The 25,000-nt window shown below is 35.8% G+C and overlaps 1 protein-coding gene across 8 annotated transcripts in view; it reads right to left on the reverse strand.

Moving 5' to 3' along the window:
- LOC106876256 (centlein-like) overlaps positions 1-25,000 on the reverse strand; it is a 364,862-nt gene that overhangs the window by 208,629 nt on the left and 131,233 nt on the right. For all 8 annotated transcript variants that reach the window (XM_089346011.1, XM_014924756.3, XM_014924749.3 and 5 more), the window contains one exon: positions 13,856-13,956. In XM_089346011.1, coding sequence (XP_089202137.1) covers positions 13,856-13,956 — 101 coding nt within the window. The remainder of the gene's footprint in view (positions 1-13,855; positions 13,957-25,000) is intronic.

The following is a 25,000-nucleotide window of genomic DNA, read 5'->3' on the forward strand; positions in this document are numbered from 1 at the left end:
AAGGTTGACTCCAGCAGGATTTCAACTCAGAACAAACACTATAAAACATTGTTCTATGAGTCTTCTAACGACTCTGCCAGCTTGCCCCCTTATATATATTCCTTCCTTTTTACAACTTGTTTCAGTTGCCTGACTGAAGCCATGCTGGAGTACCACCTTTAGTTGAACAAATTGACCTCAGGACTTATTCTTTGTAAGCCTAGTACTTATTCTATCGGTCTCTTTTGTCAAACCATTTAGTTGCAGGGACATAAATACACCAGCATCAGTTGTCAAGCAATGGTGATGGGGACAAACACAGACACACAAACATATACATACACAGATATACATATACATATATATATGATAGGCTTCTTTCAATTTCCGATGACTAAATCCACTCACAAGGCTTTGGTCGGCCCGAGTCTATAGTAGAAGATACTTGCCCAAGGTGCTATGCAGCAAGACTGAACCCAGAACTATGTGATTGGGAAGCAAGCTTCTTACTACAAAACCATGCTTGCTATATATATATTTTTAAATAATGATTTCTTACAGAGGCACAAGGCTAGAAATTTATGAAGAAAGAACAGTCGATGAAAATCAATCACAATACCTCATTGGTACATTATCTTATGAACCTCAGAAGGATAAAAGCAAAGTTAATCACAGTGGGTCTTGAACACAGAATATAAGAGATGGAGAAAATGCTGCAAGGAAGGGCATTTTGATTAAAGATTTATACAATTCTGCCAATCCACTTTTAAAAAGCAATAAAGCTTGCTATTTCATAAATATAAACAATTTTGATTTCTCCTGAATGTGAAAAAAGTTCCCCTAAAACTATTGAAAACAAATAATAATAATAATAATAATAATAATAATGATAATAATTATAATAATGATTTCTTTATTAACCACAAGGGTTTACATGAAGAAAAACATTATAGACAGCACAGGGCAAAACCCCCCAAAATGTGTAAATGTGTGTGTGTGTGTGTGTATGTGTGTGAGTATGTGTAGTTGTGAGAGTTTTGCTTGTAAACAAGACTAAAAAACAAATAATTTTTTAAAATTATTAATCACTGTTTTACAATTGTTTTAGTATTTAATATATGGCCTCTCACATTTTTTGTGTTTTTTTCTCCCTTTTTTTGTTTTATTGTGATATACTTTCCCCACTCCGAAATTGTTAGCAGGGCAGTGTGTGAGATTTATTTATCTGGGGAAGCATTTCTGCTGACAGTGTATACCGAAAAAGTGAGATGTGTATGTGTGTGCATGCGTGTGTATGAGATTAGGTGGGTTGGGTATTCCACTACCCACCCACCTACCTTCCTTAGCCTTCTCAGCTGTTTATATTCTTCCTATGATTTAAGCCCTCAACATCATATATATATATATATATATATATATATATATATATATATATATATACATACACACACACACACATCCACTCCAAATAATCTTATACATATATGTATAAATTATACATATGGGCATTTCTGTGAGGGACACTTTATATGTATGTATATTTATGTGTGAGTGATACATACATAAACATTAATATGCACACACACATGTAGATATGTGTCAATAGTTACATGTAACAGAAGTGTTCCATAAAAGTGTGTGTAAATGAAAATATACACACAGTATTTTTACATGAACGTTGTAAAGCATATATCTACATACATTTATATACACACATATAGTATTTGTGTATGTATGTTAAGATTAAACATATATACACATATCATCATCATCATTTAATGTCCATATATATATATATATATATATATATATATTACATATACATACACATATGCACATTACACATTTACCATCACACATCTCATATGATATATAACCAAGTTAAAGGAGTGTGCTGTCACATATCAGTATAAAATAACATGCAGGTTATTTTTGTAAAAAAGTAAAATAACTAAATTGTTAATGTTTTTACAAGAACAAGAAATCATGTGTAAAATCAGAATATATGTATGCAAGGAAGGTCTATATAAATAAAATTTTAGAATTCAATCTGTATTCAGATTTTAGAAAAGTTCATCCAGGAGAGTACAGCCAAGATATAAAATATAACATGGATATTTATCATCATCGTCATCATTTAATGTCTTCTTTTTCATACTTGCAGGGGTCAGGTAGAATTTACAGAGGTAGATTTTCTTCAGCCTGATGCTCTTCCTGTCACCAACCCTTACCTCTTTCCAAACAAGGTAATATTTCCCCAAGACCAAATGTGTTTTTCAGAGAAGACAGGCAAAGAATAATATCGCATGTATGACAATGATGCTCATTTACAACCATCATGTGATGTCTAGACAAGGATACACAAATACACAAAAACAAACACACACGGATGTTAATAAACCAATACCAGTTGTCAAACAGTGGGCTGTGGGACAAATAGAAACACAAAGACATACATGCATATGCATATATATTCTATCACTCAAATTCTCTCACAAAGCTTTGGTCAGCCTGGGGCTATAGCAGAAGACACTTTATCAAGTTGTCACACAGTGGGACTGAATCCAATAATAATAATAATCCTTTCTACTGGAGGCATAAAGCCTCAAATTTGGCAGGAGGGGACTAGTTGATTACACTGCTCCCCAGTGTTTCACTGGTACTTAATTCATCAACCCCGAAAAGATGAAAAGGCAAAGTGAACTGCAACGGATTTTGAACTCAGAACGTAAGGACACATGAAATGCTGCTAAGTATTTTGCCTGACATGCTAACGATCCTGCTAGCTTGCCACCTAAATAATAATAATAATAATAATAATAATAATATCCTCATCACTCCCATTAAGGTAACAAGAAAAGCAGAATCAGTTGATCACTGGAGACAGTGCTTCACATTAATTACTTGCATCCCATTTCATCCCACTGGTGTTGACATTGCCAGGGGTTTGTCTCCTTGGGACTGATAAAATAAGCAACATTTGAATACTGGAGCTGATTAAATAATACACATTTAGAAAATCCTGATTATGATTGCTATTATTACCATGGTGATACACCATAATTGGCAGAACACCGACTAAGTGTCCCACAGTATTTAGTTTTGTCCCTCTATACTTACAGATAGATCTCAACGGGGGGCTTGTTTTTGCTATTTATCTCCCCAGAGTGTCAACAAAAGAAGTTCCCCTCATTGTTGTGTTTAGCCCCAGATCAATTCTAATCATGCAGAGACACCGCTGCTGCCACCACCACTGTTACCAAAGGTGTTCAAGCTTTGACTATCCTGCCTAATTTTCAGAAATATTTTTACCTTATTCAATGTGATTTTGTTTTAGATGATAGTGAGAGGCTTGAGAGTTTGACTGCAATTTCTAACATATATGTGTGTGCATGTGTGTGTGTATACACACACACATATATGTATGTAGATATACATATATATGATGAACTCTACCGTTGCTGGATGATGTACGAGGGTTTGACAATTTCTTACTGAACAACCAGACAAATGATTTGTTTATAGTGATCAAATTTTTGCATAGACATCAGCTCACTCCCTCCTTCAGATTGACATTACCTGTACAGGTGCAACGGGTGCCACATGTCAGATGTTGAAATGATCACAGAGCAATGTAATATAAAGTGCTTTGCTCAAGAACCCAACGCAATGCACGGTCTGGGAATTGAACCCATGATCTCGCAGTCATGAGTGCAACACCTTAACCACTAAGCCATGCACCTTCACTATAACACACACACACACACACATACATACAGATATATATATATATATATATATATATATATATATAGAGAGAGAGAGAGAGAGAGAGAGAGAGAGGAGTAAATGTAAGGATAAGCAAGTTAGGCAGGTAAATATACAAAAATTATTAAATACATTTAACACAAAATATGTTTACATACAAGAAGGTCCAACTTACACAGAATAGAAATGCTATCAGAAATTAAAGGGATTGAATAAATGTTTTACGAGTCCAATAGCTGTTACTGGGGGCTTGGTGGTTTAAAATAATGATTGTAAATTGATTCCACCATCAGATAATACCAGCCTCCATCTTCAGGCAAGTATTTTACATTTGAGATGTTGACAGAAAGGAGATTAAAGATTCCATCTCTAAATCTCCTTTCTGTCAACCTGCTCTACTTGCTCAAATTTAAATCTCTTGAGCACTACGAAGTGTATTCTATACGGATTATATCTGTCTCTCATCTATAAACTATATACGAGGAGCTACAAACTTGTGACATAGATGGCAACTGGGAATTCCTGCGAGCCAGCTTGCTGAGTTCTACAGACCAAATCTGTGGCTGGTGCAAAGTCCCTTCCAGACCTAGGGTAACATGGTAGTGGGATAATACTTTAGACAGGGCAATTGGAGCAAGGAAACAGGCCTGGAAGAGTGGGGGCAGCAGGGAACTGCATCAGATGGGCAGCAGGGAACTGCATCAGATAGCCAGAAGGGAAGCTAAGAGACAAGTTTATCTAGCTGAGGGAAAAGCAGAAAAGAAGTTTGCTCATGTTCAGTGTCATGAGGACCAAAGAAATGCAATATTTCGGATTGCAAGACAGTGTGTGAGAGAAAATTGTGATGTAGGAGAGAAATGTGTCCGCATAGATGATGGTGCACTTACTTTTAATGAATCTGCAAAGAAAGAGGCTTGAAGATGCCATTATGAAAGACTGATGAACATGGAGAATGAATGGGAGGAGGAGAGTCTGCCAAATGTTGACCCAACTGAGGGACCAGTTATCTGAATCGACAGTACCCTGGTAGATAAAACAATTAAAGATATCTGGTGGTGTAGGTTATGGTCTAGTCACCCATATTGTAAATCAGGTAGTCCATGAAGGAGTCATACCCAATGACTGGTGTAGCAGCACCATAGTCAACTGCTACAAAGGTAAAAGTGATGCCTTAGATAGAAATAATTACAGCGGTATCAAATTGTTGGATCAGGTGATGAAAGTTACGGAGAGAGTCATAGCCCAACTAATTAGGGAGAGAGTCTAGATGAGATGCAGTTTGGTTTTGTGCCAGGGAGAAGCAACATTGATGCTATATTTCTGGTAACTGCAGGAGAAATACCTAGCCAAGGATAAGTCTCTGTACTTGGTTTTTGTTGACTTGGATAAAGCTTTTGACAGAGTCACCCAATCCTTTATCTGGTGGTCAATGTAGAAACTAGGAATAGACAAGTGGTTGGTGAGAGCTCTACAAGCCTTGTACTGGGACGCTACCAGTAAGGTGAGGGTGGGCAACGAGTACAGCAAAGAATTCAGGGTACAAACAGAGGTTCATCAAGGACTAGTGCTCAGCCCCCTTTTTGTTTATCATAGTCCTCCAGGCAATAACAGAGGATTCCAAGAGAGACTGCTCCTGAGAGCTCCTCTATGCTGATGACCTTGTTCTTATGGCTGAATCACAACCTGAACTAGAGGAGTTCCAGGTATGGAAGCAAGGTCTAGAAGAAAAACCTAAGTCATAGTAATTAGGAAGGCAGACAAATCACAAATCCCTTCAGGTAGATGGCTCTGCTCAATCTGTAGAAAATAGGTGTAGGTAGAAACTCCTTAAGATGCACCCAGTGTAAGCTTTGGACACATAAAAGGTGCTGCAACATTAGAGGAAGGTTAACAGGGAAACTAACTCTTATATATGGAAGGTGCACAGGTACAATAAATGCTGGAAATGCGAAGAAAATAGACTCCATAAACTGCCAGGGGGGAAAGCTAGAGGTAGTAGAAAGCTTCCGTTACCGAGGTGACCAACAGCATAGCTGTGAGAATAAGATTAGGCCGGCAACAAAAGCTTCTATCTCAGAGTGGAAAGGCAGATTGTTTGACGCCTATGTGTGAACAGCTACGCTGCATGGTAGTGAAATATGGGCTATGACAGCTGAGGACATGTGTAGGCTTGAAAGAAATGAAGCCAGTATGCTTTGCTGGATGTGCAATGTCTGTGCATGTTCAACAGACTGTAAGCATCTTGAGAGAAAAGTTAGGCATAAGACGAATAAGATGTGGTGTGCAAGAGAGATGACTGTGCTGGTATGGTCACATGATGCATATGGACAAGGACAGCTGTGTAAAGTAGTGCTGATCTCTAGTTGTGGAGAGTACCTGTGGTAGAGGTAGACCCAGGAAAACATGGGATGATGTGGTGAAGCATGATCTTCAAACTTTGAGCTTCACAGAGGCAATGTCTAGTGACTGAGACCTCTGGTGATGTGCTGCGCTTGAGAAGACCCATCAAGCCAAGTGCACCTGTACTGGTGGCATGTAAAGAACATCTTTTGAACACTGGGCTTCATGGAGGCAAAGTGGCTGAGTTCCTTTTGAGTGTTGGACCTCAAGGAGGCAATAACCAAGACATTTGGCATTATGTCATGCTTGAAACCCATCAAGCCGAGCAAAATTGCAGTTGTGGCAGATACCGGTGTCATGCAAATTGGCATGTAAATGCACCCCAGTGTCATGCAAATGACACCCGTATCAGTGGCAGGTAAAAGCACTCGTTAGACTCTCAGAGTGGTTGGCGTAAGGAAGGGTATCCAGCTTTAGAAAACCATGCCAAATTAGACTGGAGTCTGGTGCAACCTTCTGGCATGCCAGCCCAGTCAAACTATCCAATCCATGCCAGTATGGACAACGGACAATAAGTGATGATGATGAAGATATATATATATATATATATATATATATATATCTTCCACAGCAGAATTGATACTGGTTCTGGCACCACATAAAAACCACTCTGTACACTCTGTGGAGTGGCTGGTATTAAGAAGGTCATCCAGCCCTATAAACCATTCAACTAAAAATTCTTCATGGCAGTGCCCCAGTATGGCCACAATCTAATGACTGAAACAGATCAAAAGATAAAATAGAAGACAGTATAGAGTGATTTGTAAGAGATTCTTGCCACTATTTCCAGCAGACTGAGTGTCCACACAGGGACTCCTTTGTTCGTTTCTAATTATTACTATTGTTGTTGCTGTTGTTGCAGAAAATTCTGCTGCGGTATATTTACAACATCCTCATAAATGCTGTCTACAACCAGCTAACGTGAACCAATTTCTAAGACAAAAGAAAAAAACAAAAAAATTTATTAAGCTAATCAGATTACCAGTTAGGTGCTAATTTGTCAAGTTAATTCAAACAGTATTTCATTGTGTTGTCCCATTCAAAGACTTCATCAGAAAAAGAATAGCAAACACAAGGAACTTTTTCCTTATGCATCATAGCAAGAGAATTAACACGTTCCAAGGTTTTAACAGGTTTTGTCATTTGCTTCATTTTTTTTTTACTTTTGTTTGTGTTTGCCTTCCAGTATATCTTGTTTAAACATCATCATCGTCATCATTATCATTATTATTATGACAACTGCTATTACTTTTATCATTACTGTTATTATTATTATTACATTTTTTGCAGTTTAGATCTCAATCCCGCCACAAGCAGCAGCTTTATATAACAATGACTAAGAGAAAAACAGCAAGAAATGACGATGACGATGACGATGATGATGATGATGACAATGATGGCGGTGCTGGTGCTGGTGATGATGATTATTCTCCAGACAGTACACACTGTAGCAAATGTCTTTTTAAGCTTTTATATTTCTATTATGTTCCTTTCTATTCATCTGCACCCTGACCCCCCCCCCCTCCCCTCCCCTACCCCTTAGCCACTCTGCTAATATGAAGACAAAATGGTAAGCTGTTTATTTTTAATGTCCGTAGTCCGAGACAGAATGTCTTTGGTAAGAGTTAGATTACACAGATATTCCTGATGTTCTGACAGACTTTAGATCTAAGTCACATAATCTCTACAGCATCGTCAAGGAAGCTGTTTTAACTGTTGACCAAGGAATCAGTACAAATAGCTTGTACAATCAAAAGAATAAGGAGGGGAAAAAAAAAAACAAAGGAAAAAGAATAAAAAAATGCGTGATCAAAAATGATAACAGTAACGATGATGATCATGATGGTGATGATGATGACGATAATAACAAAAATAATCACTATGATAACAAAGATGATAACAAGAATAACAATAATAAAGTGCTACTAATAAATATAATAAAAATCATAATAAATTAATAATAATAATAATAATAATAATGATAATGATGATGATAATAATGATAAAAACTATTAATGAAAATGATAATAATAATAATAATAATAATAACGATAATATAGGTGACAATAATGCAAGAAAAATGTAAAACTCAAACTTAATAGTAAAAGATGAGACAGTTGATATTTACTTCGTGAGCAACATAAACAGAAATATTTTTTTAATATTTATTTTCCTTACCATTTTCCTGTCCAATCTTGCTTCCATATTTTTTTTATATATATATATATATGTATATATATATATATATATATATATATATATATACACTTTTTTATCTTCCTTCCTTCTTTCTCCTTTCTGTGTGTGTCGAGAACACACAATGAATGAAGAACTTATGAATATTTAAGAGGGATTTGAAGCGAAGAAATGTTTTCAATGTGATAACTATTAAAAACGGACTGCCTTCCGGTTATCGAACAGCTTCCAGGCCGAGTGATAACTCAAAGACTTTTTTCTTCCCCCTCCCCCCACCCGCGTATATATTTTCATATTTTCCTTATAATATTTTCTTGAGACAACAAGGACATTCTCATCGAATACACAGGATGGATCAAAAGCATCTACAATTCTAGTCAAAGAGTCACGGACTAGGTATTTTCTTCACTATTGTTCTTAAACAAGAACAATCTACTCAAAACAAACAAAGAGAAAATAATAATAATAAAAATAATAATAACAACAAAAAACAACTAAATGCCAGCAAACTCCAACTGTTGCAATTTACACTAGAATATACTTTGTAGAAACAGAAGATCCTAATCATATTTCAGGAAAAATGATGTTCTTTACTCTAAGACATCCAGACACTAAGTTAAAAAGCAATACAAGCATATATGAGAAACAGTTTCTTTTTGATTTGTGTTGTCTTTTTCCATGATATAATTGTCTGTTTTATCCGCAAACAGTGGATTAGTGTATTTTGTTGTTGTCCAGCTGTTTGGATTGATACTATTATCTGTCAATATAATATATTATGAGTTTGCATGCAAGCCAGTTTCAATTCTTGGTCATAGATACAACACTTCGCCAAAGCTGCTTCAGAAAGCTAGACTGTCACACAATTTTATATTATCCCTTCATCTGTAATCTGATAAATCTGATATATATATATATATATATATATATATACACAAACACACACACACGTGTGTATGCATAAATATAACACACGTACACACATATGTATATACACATATATACATGCATATATATATATATATATATATATATATATATATATATATATATATATATATATGCATGTACATATTTGCATGTATATATATGCATACACACACACACACATATATATATATATATATAGATAGATGGATATTTAGATTGATAGGTATGCATATATACATATATATGTATATATACTCATATTTGTATATATATATATATATATATATATCCTCAGTCAAATCGTCCAACCCATGCTAGCATGGAAAGCGGACATTAAACGATGATGATGATGATGATGATGATGATGATATATATGTATATGCATATATACATACATATATGTACATACCTACATATATATGTATATATACATGCATACATATATGTGTGTGTGTGTGTGTTTGTGTATTATATACATACATTCATTGCCCGTCTGAGGAACTATTCCAGTTCTTGGATGATACCCTTAATTTGGTACCAAGTTTAACACCACCACTTGAATCAAGTGGTGGTGTTAAACTTGGTAACTAGAAACAAATACACAGGGAGAAAAAACTGATAAAGAGTTTATCACATTTGTTCATCAAAGTCAAAAAGATTACTCAAAAAAGAAGAAATCTGTGAATAATAAAAACTAGGATGGAGTTTGGAAGGTGGCAGCAGATCTTTTAGGGTGTGAATGCTTCTTTCCAATACCAAAAAAGAAAGCAATCTGACATGAGAAATGTTAGATAGTACATCTTGCTGAATTAATTGTTCCACATGAGGGCAATATTGATAGTGGTCAAGTTAGGAAAGATGAACATTATGAAGTACTACAAGAAGTCTGGTATGAAACTGGCTGGAGAGCAGTACACTTTTCTGTAGATGTTGGATGTACAGGTTTTATTGGAACCAAACTTAGGGGATGGCTGTTATCAATTGGTATGACTCATCATTAAGCTAACTACCATCTTGAACAAAATCCAGTCAACATTTGAAAGGACCAGCCATTGGATATGGCTGGAAATATATGATGAAACCAGTTTAGAGATGAGATGAAGAGGTGTGCAGCTATCTGCTTGACTATCTGGTAGGTCAGACACTTGCATATCTTCACAATTTGAATGGTGATGATGATCCTGAGATGGACTTAAGATCAGATGTTGTTGGCTAAATACTAGTCAGTTAATCCAGTGGATAAGGCCCCACATCTGAAGTGGAGCTAATGCACTGTAAAGCTGTCAAGAGGAAGACTCTGAAATGGTGCCCATTCTTTCCTAATGACCCTTGAAACTAACTAGTATTTGGTATGCAGGACCTTTGATTGGCAGCACTTGCACAAGCAAGCTGTTTGCAAGTCCAAACAACATGTAAATCATGCATCATTAATTTGGTAAAAACGGTGAATTAAATTTATGTTTTGTTTGATGAAGTCAGAATAATACACAAACCTGTTTGGTCTAACTCCTATATTAACCAGTTAAAAAAAAAATTGAAAATAATTTTAGTCTTTAAGATAGCTTTTCTTGCTGAATATTTATTTCTAGTTAGTAATTTAAAATGCCATCTATTAAAAAATAGTAATAAAATTTACCTATTGTAAAAGAAATAAATTTGTTGAAAACTTTAGGGAACGTATTTTAAGACAATTGCAGGACTGAAACATTTGTATGTTCATAAAATAGACCAACTGAATATAACAAAAAAATAAAATCCAAGAAGTATGGGAATGATCTTTCTAGGAGACACAAATACACATCTAACCACACAATGCTTCGTTGTATATATTGCATTCAGAACCAATCTTCCACAAAGCAGTCCACATGAAGAATCACATAAAATGTGACCAACAGACAAACTCAGCCCATATTAGCACTGAAGGAAATTAAAATTAATCATTTAGTATATGATGGTTCTCTTTGCTATTGGTACAGCTTGCATTAACTAAAAAATCTTAGCTTACTCTATCAAATACACAAGCAACTTGATTGATTCATTGTTTGACTGATTCATTCATAGATAGACAGATAGACAAACAAACAGACAGACAGATAGATAAATAGACAGACGAACTGATAGATAGGTTAATCAGAGAATAATGCAAGCAACCAAAAACCGACAGATTTATATATACTACAGTTCAATGGACGCACCTAACACTGAAAAATAGATAATGTTTCATTATACTTTCCAGCTAATAAAATACTTGAACAATGTTTCGTTTTATTTAACTATAGTATTATTAAATAAATAAACAATAAGTTGAAAATAAAAATGTTTATAACGCAATCAAGGTAACACATGCATTACAATTATATAACCAATAAACTCACAGCTGTTAATTCTCAAACCTGTCACACCTCAGATTGAACTCACCACTTTCCTGTTTAAGAAATTTAATTAACTCCATATAAGAGTGTAAGAGATACTAAAGTAGCAAGGTGCTAATCTTGACATTTATTACTTTATATATATATATATATATACACAACCACACACACACACACACAAGCGAAAGTATGGCTGTGTGGTAAGAAGTTTGCTTCTCAATCCCATGGTTTCAGGTTCAGTCCCACTGCATGGCAACATGGACAAGTGTCTTCTTATATAGCCCAGGGCTGACTGAAGTCTTGTGAGCAGATTTGGTAAATGCATACTGAAGAACTCGTCATGTGTATATCTGTCTGTCTGTCTGTCTACATACACACACACACACACATATATATATATATATATATATATACACACACACAGACGCACATGTGTGTGTTTGTCCCCCACCCCGACCACCACTGTATGATAACAGGTGTTTGCTTGTTTATATCATCATAACTTAACAGTTTAGCAAAACTGATTGATAAAATACCAGGCTTTAAAACAAATAAGTATTGAAGTTTACTTGTTTAACTGAAAACTTCAAGGGAGTGCCCCAGCATGACTGCAGTCCCAAAAGTAATAGACAGATATAGAAAATATAATAGAAGATATACGCATATATGAACTTACATATAATAAAACACAAACACATATAAACACACACATGCACTGTTTATTTGAGGACTTATGTTATTTAGGTTCATGTTAGAGGTGAAGGTGGCTCACTCAAATGCTCAAAGAGCTCACCCCAAAAGAAAGAAGCAACTAAGGGCCAGGATGAAGAGATAGAAGAAAATCTCAGGGATTAGTCTGTTAGGGAAGTGTACAGTACACATATATGGGTGTACATGTATATTTATAGGTATATTTTATATACGCGTGAATGGTAATGTAATATCAATTATATAACTAATAAGGTAATGAAATAGCTGCAAACTAATGGTATAAACAACTTTTCTCTCACCTCACTTCTTTTATCTGCTATATATCATCATCATTATCAACCTCATTATTAAATGTCTGTTTTCCCTGCTGGCATGGGTTGGACAGTTTGACAGGAGCTAGCCAGGCTCCATATCTGTTTTGACATGGTTCTTATGGCTGGGTGCCCTTCCTAATGCCAACCACTTTACAGAGTATACTGGATGTTTTTACACAGCACCAGCATGGGTGCATTTACAAATATATATATATCATCATCATCGTCACCATTGTTGTTTAACGTCCGCTTTCCATGCTAACATGGGTTGGACGATTTGACTGAGGACTGGTGAAACCCGATGGCTACACCAGGCTCCAATCTGATTTGGCAGAGTTTCTACAGCTGGATCCCTGCCCTTCCTAACGCCAACCACTCCGAGAGTGTAGTGGGTGCTTTTACGTGTCACCGGCACGAAGGCCAGTCAGGCAATACTGGCAATGGCCATACTCAAAATGGTGTATATATATATATATATATATATGTTCTTTACCTTAATTCTTTTACTGTGGCCACATTGAGAAACCAACTTGAAGGGTTAATTTGAACAAATCAAACCCTGCATTTATTTCAAAGTACTAGCACTTATCCTATCTGTATCTTATAAAAACTGTTAAGTTATGGGGATGTAAACAGACCAACACTGGTTGTCAAGCAGTGGTGGAGAACAAACACACACACACACACACAAATATATATACAGGCATGTCCTCTATATCCATCTCTCAGGTTGAGAGATCCTAGTCTAGTGGGCTTATGGATGCTGATGCCACATAAAAGCACCTGTGCCGGTGCCATGTAAAATCACCTGTGCCGGTGGCTTGTAAAAGCATCTGTGCTGGTACCACATAAAAGTACCCATGTCAGTGCCATGCATACCCTGCAAAGTGGCTGGCATCCAGCTGTAGGAACCATGCCAAAACAGACAAATGGAGCCTGGATAGCTCTCCAGCTGGCCAACTCCTGTCAAACTGTCCAACCCATGCTAGCATGGAGAATGGACATTAAACGATGATGATGATGATATATAAATACACAAGAAAATTTACTATAATAGATATAAGCTTTGAAGTATTTGTATAATTGTATGCATTTAGACTAAGAACATTAACAGCAAGAAAGGAAAAGACTAGAAAAACAAAGGTACCAAATATGGTTCATTTAGGATAAAAACAAGTATAATACCTTCTCGGTCGTGTTGTAGAGCTAACCTCATTTCAAGAAGTGAAGCTGTATCATGGGAGTGCTTTACTTGCAGTCTGTCTAGCTCCTCTTGCATTTCCAACCTGGAATGGCCCACAAAAAAAAAAAAAAAAAGTGCAATTAATGTTACAAATGAGAAAAGAAACATTTTCTAAAAACTATTTAGCCATAGGAAGAAGTGGAGGGGGGGGGGATTTCAGAAAGGAGAAAAATTATCTTCAGACCAAAGGCTTAGTGCAAATGCCTGCAACAAAAACAGTCTCCATTTAAAGTCAACAAGGTAGCGAAGATTGGTAGTGGTACATAAATAGAATGAGTGTTAGGCAAATAGAAAAATTAAGAGACAGACAGACAGACAGCTATGTAGACAATCAGAACAGACAACTAGACAGGTGGGCAGACATAAGTGGGCACAGAGACAAAAAAATAAAGTATACATCCCCAAAGATATATTAAAAAAGTAAAGAATTTGTCAACTTGTCAAGAATAACATTAACAAATAAATTTATTTTATTTTGTTGTTTTGTTTAGCCCTAGGTGAAGCTATAGGTTAATTTTGATTGCATAGACCTATGACAAAAATTTTTTTACACCACATCATCATCATCATCATCGTTTAACGTCTGTTTTCCATGCTAGCATGGGTTGGACGATTTGACTGAGGACTGGTGAAACAGGATGGCAACACCAGGCTCCAATCTAATTTGGCAGAGTTTCTACAGCTGGATGCCCTTCCTAACGCCAACCACTCAGAGAGTGTAGTATCCTATTTATTTAGAAATAGTTCATCTCATGCTACATAACTGAATATGACTTCTCATCTTTAAAATAATGATGTGGTATCATTTGGGAAAGATTCACCTGCTGTTTCTTGCAGGCTGAGTAACAGTGGTGTAGCTTGAGTGTGTGCCACCCAGGGCAGCCCTTCAGTTTCTTATCCCACTCCCGGGCCCCTACAAAAATACATATTGCATAGTGACTATATCGATTGTTGTATTTATCAGTGAGTAGTGTCTGTGACCCGACATCAAAACCACTATTATTTGATTTTAATACAACTTATACAGGCTTACAGCCTACAGCAGACCCCAAAGTGGTATCACCCTCATAAAAGTGCTGTCCGAAGTGGACTGCCCCCCCCCCCTCACCCCTCTAGTCATGCTACTTTTGAGTAACTATGTAGAGACTCCAGCATATGTCTTATTTCTTTGGTTTAGAAAACAAAGCTGACAAAGTACCATCAATAATGACAGCTAATTTTAGTATTTTACATATAAATAAGGTACAAAATAAGGCACGTAATAATCACACATACAAACATTCACATACTTCCCTTGTACATGCACACACACATACTCACACAGATAATACAGTTCTATATTTAAGAGATGAGGAATTATATACATTATTTACATTTGATGGATATTTGTCCTCATAATATAATAATAACAATATCGAAAAATACTTTAGGAATGAGAACCCAGGTTTGAAATTTCCCCAAGACACCTGATGAAGGCTGGAGGGTATATCAGCCGAAACATTGTGTTAACAACAAACAAGATGAGGACAAATATCCAAATGTAAATAATGTACTCACAGAGTTGAAATGCTGATTTTTTTTTACCCCTTCTTTCCTTATTCCTCTATCACCCCTTCCTTTCTCTCATTACAGTTACTTTATTAATTTCTCTCACTCCTTCTCAGTCAGGGCTATTACTCTCACTACTTCTCCTTTGCTGAATTACTATTTTCTCTCATCCTCCGCATTTGGCGTGATTCTGGACAAATATATATATATATATATATATATATATATATATATATATAAACACTACGTTCATTATTATATCAGATGTTCATGTCTGGTTCTTTTAAGAGAAATTTACACATTCCTCTTTTGTTGGGTAATTATTCAGAGAGAAAATATGGAACAGCATGCAGGCTCTTCCAGACAGAGGATGTTTATGTGGTCAAGGTTCAATTCGAACATCTGCTAGGCTAATGCATAAGAAAATAAATAAATATGATTTATGTTTAGTTAGGAAGTTGGATTGAATTTTAGAGTTAACAATTCCTTTCTCAATGGTTCTTCATACATAACCATTATTATGTGTTTCTTGATGCTGGACCAAATAGATGAGATGACACAACACTGATGCAGATAGAAAAATGATATATGTTGTAGACTGGTAAAACATATCTGCATGAAAAAAAAAAAAGAAGAAAAAAACTAAAAAAAAAAACTCATGCTACAATGACAGAAATGATGATGATGATGATGATGACAACAATGATGATAACAATGGTGATGGCAATTATCATTGACTACCCTCCCACCTACTTTAGCTTTGAATTGAAACCAACATTACAAAAATATGTGCAATTTGCCCTCTGAAGATAGATGTCCATAGAAAAATATTGGATAAAATATAGTGATATAACTGACAGCTACAAAAATAAAGCATAATTGTCGAAAATCCAAACTATTGATCTATCAACACACAATCAGATTGTTTAAATTGTCTGCTTTTGACTCTTGTGATAAACAAACATAACAACCTAAATTATATATATATATATGTGAATGTGTGTGGGTGTGTGTATATATACATACTCACCCACACACACACACACATACACACACACACATATATATATATATATATATATATATATATATATATATATATACATGTATATCCATATATGTATTCATATACATATACATTTATGTATACATACATATAGGCATATATGTATATCTACACATGTGTATATATATATATATATATATATATATATATATATATATATATATAACAAAACATGAATAACAAACATAAAAGTTTTCTTTTTAAAGTTAACTTAGAAAATAATAATAAATGAAATAACAAAGTTAGTTTGTATTATAAAACTGCAAAGCTTTGACTTTTATAACGGCTGAAAATTAACGAGCACTGTCAAGAGACAAGTCTGTATGATTTTCAGATAATGAAACAAAGGAATTTGCTTTTGATTCTCTCTCTGTGTGAGCGTTTGCAGAATATAGATGTTTTCATAAACAGTGATCAGCACACAAACATATTTCAGTGGAAATTGTCAAATTTTCAATTCATCTGTAATTAACGTTTATAACAGCAACAACAGCATCAACAAGAACAACCTCCCCGGAGATGAATTTATTATACAGCTTGATTATATCTTACATCAACCCTCATTGTTATAGGTTTGACGCTTCTGTAACCTTATTCGTTTGTGAGAATTGTTTGAGCAGATGGTTCTTTTCTTTTTCTTTTTTCACAGCTTGTTGCACTTTACAAAAACAACAATAACAACAACATCTCTTTTTACTACAGGCACAAAGCCTGAAATTTTGGCAGGTTGGGGAGAGAGATAGTTGATTACATTGACCCCAGTGCTCAACTATTACTTATTTTATTGATCCTGAAAGGATGAAGGAAAAGTCAACCTTGGTGGAATTTGAACTCAGAATGTAAAGCTAGAAGAAATGGTGATTATACCATTGATCACCTAACTCTGAACAAAAAGTCCCCAAAACAGTCGATAAACATCCTGGAAAGTCAATCAGAGATATTGCACAGGACCTCAAGGTTTCAGAATGCAGAATACAAATCGTCAGAAAAGCTAGGCAAGAGGTCATTATGTACAAATCATATGTGATGCAGAGGTGTCAATTCATGTCAGATATAACAAGAGAGTTTCAACTGAACCATGCAAAGGGCTTGCTAAACAAGTGAAAACATTCAGAGGCTGAAATGCTTTTTCTCCGAAAAAAAAAAAAAAAATTGATGAGAACCAAGAGGTAAATGTAAAGAACAATAAATGGTTATGCAGAGAACCAAATGAGGTTCCAATGAACATGCATATTAAGTTGCCAACAACTGTAATGGTTTTGGTAGTTGTCAGTGACGAGGCAGATGTCATGCCTTCACACTTTTCCTCAATGCTGCTGTCTGCACAGTGGGGTTGGAGAAAGTTGTGAGGCCCTGAATGGACAAAATATGCAACAGAAGACTGTACATCTTCCAAAAAGACACTTTGCCATTTGATAAGGCTAAGACAACCCAAGCATGGATGTATGCCAATCTACATAATCATGTTGTCCCAGACACGAGTCCCTAGCACACAAGACCTCAATCCATTAGACTATTATAATCAAGAGAGAGGTCAGTCAACACCACCATAATACCATACAATCTCCCAAATCCACCATAACTAGCACTGTGTATAAAACTGATAAAGATCATCTGATTCAGAAATGTCAACACTTCTGACTCTGTATTGAAGCAGCCACTGATACTAATAGTAAATTCACTGACTAGGTCTGATAATAGGATTCTCAAAATTATTTGTTATCAAATACAGTTTTTCTTTTATGAGCTATGCCTCATTTTCTAAATTTATACAAATGATCTCAAAAAGCTGACACACCCTGTGTGTGTAATATATACGTGGTCTGATCAATAAGTATCCGGACTGTTACTAGATTAATGAAGCTAAAGCAAGAAGAGTGAAGCCACTTGGCACAAGTTGACCTTGATCTCTCCTGTGCATGTGCACTGAGTTTTAACATTCAGGCGCAGGAGTGGCTGTGTGGTAAGTAGTTTGCTTACCAACTATATGGTTCCGGGTTCAGTCCCACTGCATGACACCTAGGGCAAGTGTCTTCTACTATAGCCTCGGGCTGACCAAAGCCTTGTGAGTGGATTCGGTGGACGGAAACTGAAAGAAGCCCATCGTATATATGTGTGTATATATATATATATATATACATATATGTATGTGTGTTTGTGTATCTGTGTTTGTCCCCCCATCATCGCTTGAGAATCGATGCTGGTGTGTTTACGTCCCCATAACTTAGTGGTTCGGCAAAAAGAGACCGATAGAATAAGTACTAGGCTTACAAAGAATAAGTCCTGGGGTCGATTTTCTTGACTAAAAGGCGGTGCTCCAGCATGGCCGCAGTCAAATGACTGAAACAAGTAAAAGAGTATTCTAGCTCAGTTCCACTGTTTACCGTGTAGCATGTGATCATCACATTGACCATGACAGAGAAAGTTGAGCAGAGACTCCGCATCAAATTTTGCCAAATGCTTTGCGATATCTGCTTAGAGGTATATGCAAAGTTTTCAAAAAGTTTTCGTCCTTCTTGACACGATCAAGGAGATCTGGTGCTACTGAAATCTAAGTGTCTTTTTAGTCAGCTGAAAACAATTTTGGTACACAAACTTGGCAGATATGTGTCTTATAGCCAAATCTTCAGTGACAATGGATTGAACTGAACCGTAACTAATCTTCACATCCTCTGATAACTCACTGGTGGTGCACACACAGCTGCATGCACATCTACAATGTTTTCCTCAGTTCAGCAAGTTGCAAATCTCCCAGAACGTTTGTCACTATCGACATTTTCTCAGCCATCTTGGAAATGTCTGGACCACTTGTACACTTGTGTGCAGTTCATACACTCCTCTCCATACACTTTTTGCACCAATGCTATATTCTTGCTTTTAATCTAACATAAAAACACATGTAATTTATGCATATTTTTTCTACAAAAATAAAAATAAATTTTAGAGGTGCATAAATTACATGAGTAGATCATTTCCAGAATATTCTAGAAATTTTTTTTTGTTGAAAAAAGACATACAAAATGTAAACATTCATACCAGAAGTTGACACATTTAAGGTCAGAATAGGCTTTTATATGAAAAAATAACGGCTTAAATATAATGAGGTTGACTTTTATTTAGGCTGGATGATATAATGCTTACTTTTTCTGTATAAATTTACTAAAACCATTAAATAGTTAACTACTTTTTGTAGTCTGACATTCATGCTGGTAATCACAGTCTTTTACTATTTTACTCGGTTGAGTAAAGTGTCATCATAGGTAATTAAACTTAATTTGCAACACCTGTGCAAATCTATTAGCTTTGTTTTTGTTGATAATTCTTAACTTTTCCTGTGATTGTGATTTGAGAAGACGTACAGCAGTATGCTAAAGACTGGACATAATCTCTTGTGGGCAAGAAATGTAAAATAAAGTTTATTATAGATAAAACACACTGTGTAATTTAATAGCTTTTAATGTGATACCTGTTAAACAGAAATTATTTTTATTTTATGAAAATTTAATAAAAGTTAATCATAAGTTTAGTGAAATTATGCTAAATACAACTAGATTGAAAACCTTTTCCCCCTGACCATGTCGGCAATTCTAAAAATTTTGGATGCAAATTTTACATGAGTAGAAGCTTTTTTTAACAATCTTTATCCTCAAAATCATTTGCGTAACTTACACAGGTGTGCAAATTACATGAGTTTTTACGGTATGTGTCTCTTCCCTAACCCTAAATGGAAGGAAATATTCTAGAGAATAACTGTCAATATACTAGTACCAAAGGTGGTGAGCTGGCAGAATCATTAGCATGCCAGAAAAAATGTTCTGCAGCATTTCTTCACTCTTCACATTCAGAGTTCAAATTCCATCAAAGTCGACTTTGCTTTGCATCCTTTCAGAGTTGACAATATAAGTACCAGTTGAACACTGAGGTTGATGTAATCAACTTGTCTCCTCTCTAAGAATTGCAGGCCTTGTGTCAAATTTTGAAACCAATATAAAAGTACTACTTACAGTCTCATCCTTGGGTGTATAAAAATCAAAGCCCAGTAGCCATTACATTGGAACTTGAAACCATCAGCCCCAAGAAACTCTAAAACATCTACCACAGCATTCAGCTGTCCGCACCATCTTCAAGAATAATAAACCATTGAACAAAAGCTTCAGTCACTCACTGACACATTCATCACAGTTCATTTGTAAAAAAGTTGGCAGAGGTTATAGCTGGAAAACATTAAAAACATTTCCACAACTTTTGTCTTGTCTCTTCAAAAACTTATAACTATTTCTTCACACGGCCAATGATGGTACAATGGAAAGTTACATTTCTTAACAACTTCATACAATCAAAAATGCACAAACACACACACACATTTATTTATTTATAGATCAAGAGACAAAGCTTTTTAAAGAAAACTGAGAAAAAGCAGAAAGAAACTGGTTGCAACGCTGTCAGCTGTAGAAGAACACCTTAAAGAACTGTTCATGGCAATTCAAAAACAGTAGCCCTGTCTTTGGCAGAAATACACTGAAGATGTAAGCCAGTTTTTATCTATGAGATGTGCAACTTGGCATAATGAAATCATATCAAATAGAAATTGTCTACTGCAAAAATCTTTCTCAAGACTTGGAATGAAAGCAAGGAAGAACAGCATTGAAATGTCATAGAGAACCATAGTCAGTCATAAGAGCCTAAAGTCATGTGTTTTTGTGTGCATGTGAGTGTGTGTGTTTAAGGAAAGGGCATGGATGGGTTGTGAGGTCAATATTAAAGACAGGGAAGGTGAATAAAAGTAAAAAAAAATATGACACGAGAAATGAAAGGTTACTATTATTATGAGATCAAACTATTGTTTAGAGTTGGTGAATAGACATTGAACAGGTCTGAGAGTTGTACACTTGGACAGCATTAGTAAACGAACATGCATACAGTATATATATATATATATATATATATATATATATATATATATATATATATCAACCTATGAAAACACAACAAACTATTAAAAGGCCAGTGTAGCTATGCCTGCCAGTTAAAAATTCTATTATCAGCTTTAGCTGCTCTACAGCATTATTGACAATGCAAAAAAAAAAAACACAAAAAAAAAAAAAATGAGGGAGGGGAAAAAAGGAAAAACTACAAACAGAAAGTAAATGCAAAAATGGAAGTGCAACATATGTAAGAAATAATAACGAGAACATTTTGAATAAATATCAATTTCCTGATAACTACCTGTGGATCTGTGTTGTTAGCTGCTCAGATCTTAGAAAAATCTATGAAGTCTTTTATATTTCAGCATTATGAGGACATTTAGTGTTAATTAGAAAACCATGTACATTGCATTTAGTCCTTGCCCCTAAATATCCAACAGGACTTTTTTTCTTTTATTTTTCATTTTGCATTTTTTTTTTTGTCTTTTTGCAAAATGCATCTGAGGGAAAATTGGTAAAGTTACATAAATAGACTGACAGATAGATGAATAATAAAATAAAAAGACACACGAACAGTGAAGCAGGCAGATAACTATACAGACTACAGACAGACAACTAGACGGGTGTGTAGACATAGATGGATAGACAGGTAGAGAAAAACAGAGACAGAAGACAAATGAATAAACAGATATTTTATTTGACTATTTACAAAACATTTGTGTGTGTGTATGTGTGTGTGTGTATATATATATATATATATATATATATATATATATATATATAGGCACAGGAGTGGCTGTGTGGAAAGTAGCTTGCTTACCAACCACATGGTTCCGTCTTCAGTCCCACTGTGTGGCACCTTGGGCAAGTGCCTTCTACTATAGCCTCGGGCCGACCAAAGCCTTGTGAGTGGATTTGGTAGACGGAAACTGAAAGAAGTCTGTCGTATATATGTGTATATATATATATGTGTGTGTGTGTGTGTGTGTGTGTGTGTGTGTGTGTGTGTGTGTGTGTGTGTGTGTGTGTTTGTCCCCCCACCATCGCTTGACAACCGATGCTAGTGTGTTTACGTCCCCGTAACTTAGCAGTTCGGCAAAAAGAGACCGAAAAAATAAGTACTAGGCATCCAAAGAATAAGTCCTGGGGTCAATTTGCTCGACTAAAGGCGGTGCTCCAGCATGGCCACAGTCAAATGACTGAAAGAAGTAAAAGAGTAAAGAGAGAGTAAAGAGTATATACTGACTTCAGCTATGTAACCACACATGCTTTTCTTGGACTTCTTTCCTTCTTTCAGAACCTTTCTTTTTTTCTCTTCCTGACACAGAGCTATGTTCTAGATGTTATACATCCACTCTGTTTTCCATCTTATTCTGAGTGTCCATTTATCTGTCCTTTTGACTTTTGTTGTTTTGCTGTTTTAATTTTTAATTCTCAATTTATACACACACACATACACACCCACTCACAACCTATGTAAAAGCATGGTTGCCCTTGCATACAAACTTGTCCCCTGCAACCCTCTCCAGCTGAGCATCCCTAATGTGCTACATAAAAAGCATCCATGCCAGTGCTGCGTAAAAGCACCCAGTACACTCTGTAAAGTGGTTGGCGTTAGGAAAGGGCATCCAGTTGTAGAAACCATGCTAAAACAGACATGGAACCTGAATAGCCCTCCAGCATGCCAGCTCCTGTCAAACTGTCCAACCCATGCCAGCATGGAAAATGGATGTTAAAAGATGATGACAATGATGATGATATATGCATGGGCACATGGTTAAGAACCTCACTCTGCAACTAAATATAGTTTTGAATTCAAATCCTATGCATGGCAACTTGGGTTAGTGTCTTTCTACCATAACCCTGGGTTGACCAATGCTTCGTGTGTGTGTGTGCGCATGCGTGTATTTATATATAAATGTATATCTTTTACCTGTTACTTGTTTCAATCATTAGACTGTGGCTATGCTGGGGCACCACCTTGAAGAATTTTAGTTGAATGAATTGACCCCAGTACTTATTTTTATAAACCTTTTTCTATTGGTCTCATTTGCGAAACTTAAGTTACAGGGATATAAACACACCAACACCGGTTGTCAAGAATTGGTAGGGGACAAACACAGACACACGCACGCGAGCACACGGAAAAATATATATGATAGGCTTCTTTCAATTTATGCCTACCAAATCCACTCCCAAGGCTTTGGTTGGCCTGAAACTATAGTAAAAGATAGTTGCCCAAGGTGCTACGCTGTGGGGATGAACCCCAAACCATGTGGTTAGGAAACAAACTTCTTACCATACAACCATACCAGTGCCTATATGAAGACAGACAGACAGAAGTGTTTGCAATTCAGGAGTGGTAACTTGCAGAAATAAAGACAAAAACATGAAAGATTGTATATGGAAGATGGACTGGGGATGGGGAAGTAACAATTTAATGTTAGACAATCAAAAAGGCAATATTTTTCATCAAAGCTGTCTTGCAGAACATTCATGCTTCAAGAAATTAAGAAATACTAAAAACATATGCAGCAAAGAGCAACTTAAAATAGCATGAAATATACAGTAAAATGTTGGTAATGTTTGGAAAATATTAAATAAATTTCAAAAATAATTGTGTAAAAGAAAAAAAGGAAAGTGGCTGTTCAAACTGAAAATTGAATTTTAAAAACAAATTCTTTGAAATAGTAGGATTAGTTCTGTTTATTGATCTTTGATTTGGTCACATCTACTATTGAATTTCCATTACACATATCGCAAAATGGTATCTAGCTTTAATAATGAGGATATAGTTGTTCTTCTGTGTATGTATGTAAATGTGTGCATATGTGTGTGTGCACATGTATGTATATTTCTCAGTCTAAGTGTAGTGTATGTTTCCGTGTGTGTGTATGTGTGTGTGTGTGTGCGTGCGTGTATGAGTGTTATTAGGACTTGTCAGTGAACTGTTTCTTCCAGTCTGCAGCATTTGAGATGTTTGGAGGGGCTGGGCCACTAACAGTGAAGTTCTTGTCATTGTTAGTGGTTCGCCATACCACAGTCTCAAGTGATGCCCGTGAGGGTACTTGACTGCTCCAATGCCTTAGCCTCGCCATCACCTGTCGTAATGCTGTGAGCACATTGCCTTGCTTCAGTAGGTTCCATTGAACCTTGTTGTGTGTGACCAATTGATGCACTTACTGTTGAATTGATGTCTTTTCATCTTTCTTCCTCTTTTTCTTTTTTTGCTCATGCTTGTGTTGTATTTGGTTTTGTATTCTAATGTAGTTTTGTATTATATATGTATCATATGCACACATGTTATATAAGAACAGGTGTGGCTGTGTGGTAAGAAGCTTGCTTTCCAACCACATGGCTCTGGGTTCAGTCCCACTGCGTGGCACCTTGGGCAAGTGTCTTCTACTATAGCCTCAGTAAACCAAAGCCCTGTGAGTGGATTTGGTAGAGGAAACTGAAAGAAGCACATGGTGTATATGTATGTGTATGTGTGTGTGTGTGTGTGTGTGTTTGTGAGTGTATGTCTTTGTGTCTGTGTTTGTTGCCCC

This window comes from Octopus bimaculoides, chromosome 2, assembly GCF_046866305.1.
Source record: "Octopus bimaculoides isolate indiv1 chromosome 2, ASM4686630v1, whole genome shotgun sequence".
Lineage (NCBI taxonomy): Eukaryota > Metazoa > Mollusca > Cephalopoda > Octopoda > Octopodidae > Octopus > Octopus bimaculoides.